At 43.2% G+C, this 11,491-nt stretch overlaps 1 protein-coding gene across 2 annotated transcripts; it reads right to left on the bottom strand.

The window, feature by feature from the left end:
* Positions 1 to 854: 854 nt before the first annotated feature.
* Positions 855 to 11,352, bottom strand: ACYP1 (acylphosphatase 1). 2 transcript variants are annotated; one of them, XM_054692082.1, is made up of 3 exons: positions 11,266 to 11,352; positions 6,227 to 6,318; positions 855 to 1,286 (listed from the first exon to the last, which is right to left on the bottom strand). In XM_054692082.1, the coding sequence occupies exons 2-3, from the start codon at positions 6,308 to 6,310 to the stop codon at positions 1,071 to 1,073; spliced, it is 300 nt and encodes a 99-aa protein (XP_054548057.1). In that variant the 5' UTR covers positions 6,311 to 6,318; positions 11,266 to 11,352; the 3' UTR covers positions 855 to 1,070. The 2 variants fall into 2 exon arrangements, with proteins under 2 accessions (XP_054548057.1, XP_037359741.1); XM_037503844.2 differs by lacking the exon at positions 11,266 to 11,352 and adding an exon at positions 6,697 to 6,774.
* Between the last annotated feature and the right edge of the window lie 139 nt (positions 11,353 to 11,491).

Raw genomic sequence — 11,491 nt, 5'->3', positions numbered from 1 at the left:
ATGAGAGCAGATTGCGCAAGAACACTGAGAATAGGTGTTTGGGAAACTGTCTCATTTTCACTGAAACACTACATTAAAAAAATGTATGACAAATCAAATTTGTCTAATGCAGGAAGATTTAGATATCAGTTTAATGGCTAACCAAACCACATCAGACTGGTGGTGCTGATGAAGTAAAATCCTGTTTGTATTAGTTTGCTAGGGTTGCCATAACAAAAATACCACAGACTGGGCGGCTTAAACAACAGAAATTAATTTTGTCATAGTCCTGAAGGCTGGAACTCTGCTATGAAGGTGTAGACACATGATTGATTCCTTCTGAGGTCTCCTTGATGTGTTGGCTGTCTTCATATAGTCCTTTGTGCACACACAGATTCTGCCCAACTTTTCTCTTTTTGTAAATACACTGGAGCATATTGGATTAGGGCCCACTCTAATGACCTCATTTAATCTTTAATCTCTTTAAAGGCCCTATCTCTGACTACAGTCACATTCTAAGGTATGGGGTGTTAGGACTTAACTAACATCTGAATTGGAGGGGGGGAGCAGACATAATTGAGCCATAACATTGTTTTATGTGAATTCCTTACTCAGAGGAAAGGAATGACAGTAGAAACTCCAGAAAACTAAAAATTAGTCCAAAGGATCATTTAAACAGCTAACAAATTGAACTTGTGATGTTTGTTGTTATTAACATGAAATTTCCTGAAAAAAACTTCATGGAAACCTTTTAATGACTCAAAGTAACTGCTAACTTTTCTTTCAGATCTCTTTAAATAACTTCAAAATTCTCTTCCCACAGATGTCTTTGGAATAAATACCCCCTATTTTGTCTAAAATGTAATTCACCAAAAAATAAAAGTACCCCACGCAGAAGGTTCCAATGTGTTTTTATTGATTAGAATTGTGTCCAACTGTAATTCCTCCATCATATAAGATACAGTAACATTCAAATGTCTGGTGTATACTAAAATAACTTAAATAAATTCTAACATTGAACACAGAATAGTTTTATCTCCTACATTAAAGAACAACCACCTATTTTATCCTGAAAAATTATATTCAGGCCACTATTTCACAATTTGGAAATCTGAGTAATCCAACGTTAAGATAACTTTCTCGTTACTGAAGTTTGCTCTGTCGATGTGTGACTTGGGACTTCCTTTTGTCCTAAGCCATTCCTGCATATGACGCACTTTGGAGATGGGACCTTGCAACTGTCCTTGCACTGTGCCCTGGTCAGTGTTCTGGACCCAGCCTACCAATCCCAGCTTTTTACTCTCAGCCTAAAGGAAAGAAAGAAAAAAAGAAATTCAATAAAGTTGAGCAAAACAAAGTGAGACTACATCTGTTGCCAGAGTCTTGCCCAGGACTAAGCCACTGAAACTAATTTGATATTGTCTAGATCAAAACAGAAGGACAGCAAGGAGACTCTCACAATCATGCCAACATGAATATTGGCACCTGACTCCATTTCCTCCTTCTACCCTATAAAACCAGGCACTAGAAATTTTCACGATGTAGTCAATTTGGTTTGAACTAAAGACTTAAGTAAGACCAAATTAGACACTTTCAAAAGAATGCCCTAAGACTGACTGTTAGGATACTGGCTGTATCTTTTTCCATTCTCCTAATCAAGAATCTATTGGGTGTATTAAATAGAAAAAGCATGAAATTCTCTGTCTTTAATCAGGGCCACACCTAAACAAATCCAGATGAATAAGTGTCCATTATATCTTTAAAGATCATTACAGAGTGTTTCACAATTTCCTGGGCAAATCATTCCATTGTTCTCACTGTAGAGAAACTAACTCAAGGTTTTCATCTTCCATTCAAAACTCACTTTTCTGTCATCTCCTGGAGAAGAAAAAAGCAGCTTGTGATTTAGCCTCTGACCCCAAAGTTTCATGAAACTACATAACTATTAGGTTTTCACTTTCTTTCCTTCTGCCTAAATAATCACAATAGCTTTAAAGTTGAATAAGCTTATGAAGACCAACTAATCATTGTATTGTTTTCTTAGTTTTTCAATGTTCTTTCCTTTAAATTATTAAACTGTGGAAAGACTGAAAATGGGAAATGGTAGCAATATTTTAGAGGTAACTTAATATTTCTATAAATATACAATTAGGAATAATATAAGTTACTGATTATTAAAGCTATCTAATCTAAGAGGAGTGTCAGATTACAAAAGAAAATGGGAATTAACGTTATTGCATGTCCAAATGCCAGAGCAGTGATTGACTAAATGTGGGAAGTTGCCGGAGTTGGCCAAGGAAAATATTCTGTGCAGCACAATATTTTTGATGAGGAAATGACGTATCCACCAAATCAGATATGTTCAAAACAGGACATATTTGTAGACTGAACAAAAATGGTCAAATAAATACAACTTAAGGAATACAGAAGAAACTAATAAAGAAAAACAGGAGATACCTACAACATGCATTAAATGCTGAAAGTAGTTATAGAAAATAAAGAGAATTGATATTCTAACTCCACACCCAAGTGACTCTGTGTAACCACTGTACTCTTCTGCTTCAAATTTACTTAGAGTTGGCTATCCACAGTTCTTTAGCATTGCCTTATATGTTTAACTACCTATAAGAATGAATGTGTTGAGGACCTACCTGGTGGCCTAAGGGTCTTAGCACTGTGACCATATTATCTATGGCGCAGCAGATGAGACGACCTCTCCTGTTTCACCTGCTGCTCCCATTAGCAGTGTATTTCAGTAGATCTTGCTGTTCTGCTCCCCATTCTGTCTCTGGTGAATCCTCTCCTCCCCCCTCCTCACCCCCTCCCCCACCTCTAGCTTACACCCCAGTGCTTCTATGCAAAAAAAAAAAAAAACTAATAAAAATTTTTTAAAAAAGAATGAGTGGGGGGGGGCCCTCCCCGGTGGAGCAGCAGTTGAGCGCTGGGTTGCGAAGCTGCCCGCAGCCTCTGCGGCGCCGGTTCAATCCCCGGCTGCTCCCCGGCCACCGCAGGAGGGTCCCACATGGCGCGCAGACCTCTCCTGCCGCCCGCTGCTCCCCTCAGCAGTGTACTTCGGTCCTTCTGCCTGCTCTGCTCCCCGCTCTGGCTCTGGTGAATTCTCTCACCCTCCCGCGCTTCTGTGTGTACCCAGTGCTCGTATAAATAAATAAATATATCTTAAAAAAAAGAATGAGTATGGGGCCTCCCCTGGTGGTGCAGTGGTTGAGTGCTGGGCTGCGAGGCTGCCCGCAGCCTCTGCAGCGCCGGTTTGTTCCCTGGCCGCCGGCGAGGGTCCCACAAAAAAAAAAAAAAGAATGAGTATGTTGAGTTTTGAGCAGGAGGTAACAGTCAAATAAATCTTTATATTTCAATTTATCTAAACTCCTGAAGGTTAATAAAAATTTCTAAACTTGACTGGAGTTAGAAATGGGAAGTACCCACAGGTTGTGTGTGTGGGGGGTGAGTGGATGTGCGCATGCACGCATGCATGTATTCAATTCTGTTCTTATTTTTTAAATGATAGTATCATGTTGCTAGCTCATGTTCAGTTTTGAATACCTAAATAAACATTTTTTTCCTAAGAAAATTCCAAAAAGCTAATTCTCCATGAGGTTAGTTCTGGTTAGAGTCATCTGAAATGACCAACTCTAGTCTAGATCTAAAAAGAAGTCCCCTCAACCAATAATTTAGACCTCCACCTTAGGAAACTAGAAAAACGAGAACAATCTAACTCAAAATAAGCAAAAAAAGGAAGTAATAAGTATTAAAACAGGAGTTAGTACATAATAGGAAAAAAAATCAATAAAACCAAGTTTGTTCTTGGAAAAGATCAACAAAATTGTCACATCTTTAGATACAATGACCAAGAAAAAAGAGAAGGCTCAAAAAAATCAGAAAAACCAGAAATGAAGTGAACATTACCACCAACCTCACAAAAATTCTATGCACAATCGTGTGTCAGCAAATTAGATAAAGGCAGGTTACTAGTAAAACACAAACTACAGAGACTGAAACAAGAAAAGAAATCATGTGAATGGACAAGCAGAGCGACTGACTTAGAAGCCAAAAACTTTCCACAAAGAAAAACTGAGGCTTCACAGGCGAATTCTACCAAATGTTTAAAGAAGCCTTTAACAGTCCTTCAAAAACTCTCTCCCCACAACAGAGGAAATCATTCTATTAAGTCAGTGTTATCCTCAGACCAAAACCAGACAGATCATGTGAACTGCATGTGAATATCTCTTATGAATATAGATACAAGAATCTGCAACAAAATACTGGCAAAGCAGCAACATATGAAAGGATTATATACCATGAAAAATGGAGTTATCCCACGAATACAAGTTTGGTTCAACATACAAAAACTACTATGCCATTCTATAACTACACCATAATGATTAAAAAAACAAACCAGATTATCATCTCTATAGATAAAGAAAAAACATTTTATAAAATACAAAATGTTTTTATGATAAAAACACTCCATAAACTCCTCAAGAGGAGAGGCAAAGTATTGAGAAAGGAGATTTCTTTCCTAAAATGAAATGACAAGGAGGCACTACCCTGCAAGGCAAAGCCAAACCCTCAGAAAAGGGAGCAGGAGGCTCAAGAGACCCACAGACACTAGGAGGCCCATTCTGTTTTACCCAATAATGAAAAATGTCAACACTTATTATTTACTATGTATTGAAAAAAAAAAAAAGGCTATAAGACCTGCAGGTGCTTCATCTCTACAGCCCTCTGGTGTAGGTATTCGCATACCAATCTTTAAAAAAACTCAGAAGTATTTCAGGCTACACAGAAGTGTTTGAGGCTACACAGCTTGTTAATAGCGTCACTGGGATCTAAACCTAGGTCTGCTTGACTGTAGCGCCCCCTACTCTTGTTTCCCCTCAGCACCATCCCTTACATGTCCTTTCACCCTTTCTCCCATCTCTTCTTACTCACACTTGAATTTTAAGTACAACTGTCCCAGGAATATGACATTTGGAAAGTTCTTCGGTCTTAACTCATTATCTTTGGGGTTGGAGATACACTGGGAAGGTAATTGCTTCATAACTCTCCCACACTCCCAAGACACCACCCCCCCCACACACACACACAAGACAGAAGGGAAATTGAGATTGCACTTGTGTGTGCATACTGAGGGAAGATCAGTGACACTGAGAAAGGGGGCAGAGGCTCTCAGGAGTTTATTCATCCCCTTAACTACTCTCTGTTACTCTAGTAGGAGTACAGGCCCCATGTCCAGTGTTCCCATTGCTTGTTCTGGAATGAATATTTTCATTAGAAAATCTTCCTCCGGAAAAGGTAATTGTTCTTTCAAAGCCAAAATGAGAATAAATCAATTAAGTGGGGGAATGGGGTAAGGTTAAAGGAGTAAAAGCATTCTAAAAAAATTGGCAGCAGTAGTGAATTAGAAAAATGTGGTCTATAAACACAATGGAATAGTACTCAGCTATAAAAAATAAAAGATTGATGCTTGCTATTTGCAACAAAATGGATGGAGAGGATAATGCCAAGTGAAGTAAGTGGAAAGGAGAAAGATAAATAACAGACGATTTAGCTCACATGTGGAATACAGAGAAACAAAGAGTCAGGCAAAACCAAACCAGTAACAAACCCTAGAAATCTGTGGAATTGAGTCTACAAGAGGGAAGGGGACATAATGGATGACAGTGGAGGGCTGAGGATGCCAGGGCAGTGGTGTGGTGTGGGGACATGCCAAAACCAGTGTAAAGGAATGAAGTGGGGAGTCTGGAGAGGGGTGATCCAATGCTTTTCAATCACATACAGTGTTGTAAACCACTGATACCTCAATAAAAAAGACAGTGGCAGCAGCTACAGAGGAAGCAATGACATAAATTACACAAATGTCATGAATTCATTTAAATGTCATCTCTTCCATCAATGTTAGCCTTCCCACAAAAGTTGTGACTTGATTTGGTGACAGCACAACAGAGGGGGGTGGGGGTGGGGGGATATTCTTCACTGAAGAGAGCAGCTCACTAATATGTGTCAGGTAGTCAGGGAGCACTGTCAGAAAAGACCAATCAGAACAGAAGACGAATCTTCCACGTACACTGGTTACCCATCGCAAAGCATGTTCAACATGTCCTACAACTCACGTCTGTGCCATGCAGCTACCAAATAACCAGCTTCTTCCAGCTCACATCTGTCGGGAATGTGTCTCTAGCTCCCATGCTCACAACCTTGGCACGTCCCCAACACCTGGAGGGCCACATACCTGCGTGTACTTGCGGAAAAACACCCCTTGCACCTTCCCAAAAACTTCATAATCCACTGATATCAGGGTGTCCCCTTCTGCCATGCTCAAGCCTGTCAGAGACCAGGAAAGCAAAAAGCAGGTGCCTCGTTATCCTAGTCAGGACCCCCAGCCCGGGGACTAATAGGGGCACACCCCCACCTCTCCAGCCTGGATCTCTGCGACCTCTCCCTGACCGTAAGGTCCCCGGCTTCAGAGCAGGGGCGCGGTCGAGTGCAAGCGCGGGATGTGAGGTAACAGGAGCCACCTGGGCGTCCCCGGGGGGTAATCACCTGCTCACCCCAGGACCCGCCTACACCCTCCCTCTCGGGCCCCCGCCTCCATGCCTTCATCCTCCCGCCGCCCTGACCTCCACGCGGCTACCAGGGCTAACATTTCTTTCCTGGGCTAACCGAACCGATAGGCACGCCCCGGGGCCCGACCCGGCTCACCTTCCTCTTCCGCCCAGGCGTCCCGGATCCCACCTGCAGCCGCCAGGCCAACGGCTCCCCCCAACGTAACCAGCGCGCCCGGAACTTAGAGCGCAGCCCCTCCTTCGCTGGTTCTCATGCCAATCACCTCCCTGACCAATCAAGAATCTCGCTCTCGGCCCAAAGCCCGCCTAGAGGGTGGGATTTCGGGACGCGGTAGTCTGGGAGAGGGAGCGGGCCGGGGTTGCGGTTCTGTGGTTGGGGTTTTGGACGCTGGCTTCGCGACGGAGCCCTCACCCTGCCTCAGCTACTAGCGGCAGCCTTTTCCTCATTTTCTCACGGGGAGAAAGACAGACGAAGGAGTACTTGAGATAAATTATTAGGAGTACTTGAGATAAATAGTACCGAGAGGCTACTATATGCCAAGCACAGTTTTAGGGAGTGGGCACACATGAAGGACCCCTGGCTTGAGGACCTTAAGTTCTGGAGGTGGGAGATGATAAACATTAAATATAACAGGGGCCTCCCCTGGTGGCGCAGGCGGTTGAGTGCAGCGCTGTGAGACTGTCCGCAGCTTCTGCAGCCCGAGTTCGATCCCCGCCAGCGGGTGAGATACCCACATGGCGCAGCAGACCTCTCCTGTCGTGCCCGCTGCTCCCCTCAGCAGTGTATTTCAGTCAGTCTGCCTGTTCTGCTCCCCACTCTGTCTCTAGTGAATCCTCTCACCCTCCCGCGCATCTGTCCCATACCCCGTTCTTGTATGCATGAATAAATAAATCTTAAAAAACAATTAAATATCATAAGTAAATAAATTGAATACAACAACTACAACCTTTCTGCCCTGTCCTTTTCTTTCAGTTTCCTTCAAATTCTGGGTCATGCCCAAGTCTGAAACGGGTAGCAGGAAGATAAGTATATAGGAGTTCCCATTAGAGATTATTCTTCTGGGTGTTGATAAGCTGCCCAGGAAAGTAAACCTTACTAAGAGAGTTTCAAATAATACTTGTATGTGTCAGTCAGTAGCAAGCAAAATAACCCAAGGACCCAGAATTACAGTTGAATCAGCCAAAATGACCTAGTTGTATGATTTTCTAAGGAATTGTTAGGAGGGGCTGTGGGTGATGATTGTTAAAAGTAGGGTTGCCTTGCTGGCATTTGAATCCCAACTACCCTTATGATGAAGAATATGTACAGGTGGCCTCCCCTGGTGGCGCATTGGTTTCGCGCTGGGTTGCGAGGCTGCCCTCAGCTTCTGCAGCCCGCAGCTTCTGCAGCGCCAGTTCGATCCCCAGCCACCAGCAAGGGTCCCACAAAAAAAAAAAAAAGAATATGTATGAAGGAAAACTGACGTGTTTATTTTCCTCTTTGGATTGCTTAGATATATAACATCCCTTCATAACATAAGTTACCATAACATTGGCAGACTTGGCAAGGTGGGATGAATTTACAATAGATCCAGATCCTGGAAAATCATACAACCTTAGTGCTGGGGTGTGTGGAGGGTGGAGGTGGGGAGTTAGATTGAATGTTGTGCTTGACAATATTTGAAAACAATGATAGAGTGCCTGGATGATATTTCTCTCTCAAACTAATTTTTAACTAGTTTCTCTATAGAATTAAAAATTGATTGCATACCTAGCATATGAGATGATATAAGACATGCAAATGATAAAATTATTTGTCCTCAAATAATGTTTAGTGTAAGGGACAAATATGTATGTAAATAATGACAATACAATGTACCACACAGTAATTTGCATGAACATCCACTGAGAGGTCATCACAAACAAGCCCTGTACTATACCAGGGGCAGAAAATATTATGAGAGCACAAAGGAACAAAGAGATTCATCATGACTGGGAAGAATGGAAAAGGACTCTGGAGGAAACAGTATTTCATTCAAGGTTACACAACCATTAAGAGATGGAATTGGGATTTAGATCCAGGTAGTCTGAGTGCAGAACCCACATCCACAAATGCTATGTTCTACCACCTCCCAGTATGTGGAGTTGGGGTAAAGGTAGCACCACTGAGGTAAGAAAGTGCAAGTAATCAGTTGTGGCTACACCAGGGGTTCTCAACCTTGGCTACACACCAGGCCTCGGGAAAAGCTTTTGAAAATACCAATACTGGGCTTCCCTGGTGGCACAAGGGGTTAAGACGCAACCTATGAAGCTATCTGCAGCCACTGCAGCATGAGTTCAATCCCCAGCCAGGGAGCTACCCACATGGTGCGGCAGACCTCTCCTGTCTCACCCGCTGCTACCCTAAGCAGTGTATTTCAGTCAACCTGCCTGTTCTGCTCCCCACTCTGTCTCTGGTGAATCCTCTCACCCCCTCCCACACCTCTGGCCTGTACCGCAGTTCTTGTATGCATAAAGAAACAAATCTTAAAAAAAAATCCAAAATAAAAATACCAACACCCAGGTTTCACCTCCAGATATAACTTTCCGGAGAGTCCTAAGGTGCAGTCAGAGTTTAAATCTACTGGGTTAGATGCTGAGAAGGCAAGGCTGGAAAGGTAGGTTAGATGTAATCTGGCAAATTGAAATACCATGATAAACTATATATTTCAACTTTATAGATAAATAGGAATCCACTGGGTAGAAGAATGAAAGATCAGAAGTCACAAGGATAATTAGGCACTAGCACGAAGGATAGGATTTGGGAGCAGATGCTGAAGGCAAGAATAGAAGTTAGAAGTGATGCCATCCCAAAAAGAAGTGAGGAACTCACTGAGAGTAGTAGACGTATTAAGAAGGGATCATATATGAGTGACATTGCAGAAGTAAATTCAACTGTCTGCTGGCCAGTTAGAGGAGAGGGCCAACAAACAGGAATAGAAGATGGTGGATTCTTTTTTTTTTTTTTAGATTTATTTTTTTATTTATTTATACAAGCACTGGGTACAGTCAGAAGCACGGGAGGGTGAGAGAATTCACCAGAGCCAGAGTGGGGAGCAGAGCAGGCAGACTGAGGTACACTGCTGAGGGGAGCAGCAGGTGGCAGGAGAGGTCTGCGCGCCGTGTGGGATCCTCCTCTGGTGGCCTGGGAGCAGCCGGGGATCAAACCAGCGCTGCAGAGGCTGCGGGCAGCTTCGCAACCCAGTGCTCAACCGCTGCGCCACCGGGGAGGCCCAGATGGTAGATTCTTTGAGCATGAGTAGGAACACTGGAGAAGTGCACTGGGGAATGTGAGATGATTATGAATTTGGTTTCTTCCCAGTCATGATGAATCTCTTTGTTCATACAGAGCTTGAAGTTTCTAAGGAACATTTATGGGTAAGTACTAACTGGGCAGTTGGAAATTTGAGCCTGTAACCAAGGAGAGAGAACTGAACTGGATATCATTTAAACATAGGTGAGATCTGAAATCTCAGAATTTGGTTGAAATCATTAAGAAGAGACTAGAAGAATGTCTGGAAATGCACACATATGAAATAAGAGGGACTTTGGAGAACACCTACATCATTTAATAGGGGCAGGCATGAGAAAGATATAAATGCCAGAGGCCTAGAAAAAGGAGGAGCAAGGACATGACAGAAGAAATCAGGTAGGCACAGGAGCAAGTAGGAGGAGAGTGCCAAGGAGCTAAAAAAGTCAAATGAGAAGGCTGAAGAAGTACCAGTTTTGGGCTATGTCTCTGGAAGGTCACTGGTAGTCTTGCAGTTAAATAAAATGGAAAGGATGAAAGTCAGACCAAATGGACTGGACAATGAGGGGGAGATGTAGAAGTGGGGCAGCAAATGCATAAAGCGTTCTATTAAGAAGTGAAGAAATGATTGGGACTCTAACGTGACAGGCGCCATGGCAGGTCAAGGGAAGTAAGATTTGTTTTGAAGGGGAAAGTTAAACAGCTTAAAACCCAAGAGAAGGAGTATGCGGACAGATAAAACTTGAAGTTAACAAACTGGAGGAGTGAAGGGGTAGAGTCAGTTCCTGGAGGGCATAACAGGACTAATGAGAGAGAGACGGGTGGGTGGGCCTCCACGGTTGATGACAGGGAGGCCCATTGCTGAGATTAATTGGGATCTTGAGAAACTGGAAATGTCTGAACTTCACACACCCAGAAGTCAACTGGAGAAGGAAAAAAAGGAAGAGAATTCGGACAGCCTTGGAAGGCCCAAGGAGCAATTTCTTCATACCATGGAAAAGCTGTAAGATGACATGTTGAGGTATTAACACTGACTACTGCTGTCTATATTACTTTCCATGGGCATAAATCTTTGGAGTAATTACAGGAAAAAAGTAAGCTGACCGGTCCAAACAGTTTACACAAATGAACTGAAGCATGAAGACAAACTCTCTTCTGATGTTAACAAGTTATAGAGTATCACTCAGTGTTGAAACCAGGTTATAATGATTATTTTTGACCTGGTAGTTAACTTTGTTATCATTACATTTGGCTGAGTCATGGGCCCTAAGAAGAGGGGGCCAGGGTTACCAAAGTAAAACATCATGTCAAAATAACTAGATCGGCTACAAAACGACACCGAAAAAGACACTGCGTAGCAAAACCAAGCCCAGTCGCTAACATTTGACAGCAAGTACCAAACTATTGGCGAGCAGGAGCGCGGAAAGACAGCCGTACCTGAGGCCAGCACAAAGCAGCCGAGCGTGCTAACCGCGGCTATCAGCAGCCCCACTTGCGTCCAGTGAGCGGACCTCGGAATCCTGCTGCAGAATGCCTTGAGGCATGTTTAGGGGCTCGTGCTTTGCCAGAGGACACACCCCAGGGCCCGGGAGGGAGCATATTCTCAGAAAAACACAAGTTCTTTGACGGAGCCCCAGAGAAGCCTCTCCTGCCCCTCCCGCGT

This window comes from Talpa occidentalis, unplaced genomic scaffold, assembly GCF_014898055.3.
Source record: "Talpa occidentalis isolate TD23 unplaced genomic scaffold, MPIMG_talOcc4v2.1 talOcc4.11, whole genome shotgun sequence".
Lineage (NCBI taxonomy): Eukaryota > Metazoa > Chordata > Mammalia > Eulipotyphla > Talpidae > Talpa > Talpa occidentalis.
The sequence above is the reverse complement of the archived record's forward strand: the minus strand, read 5'-3'. Positions and strand labels throughout refer to the sequence as shown.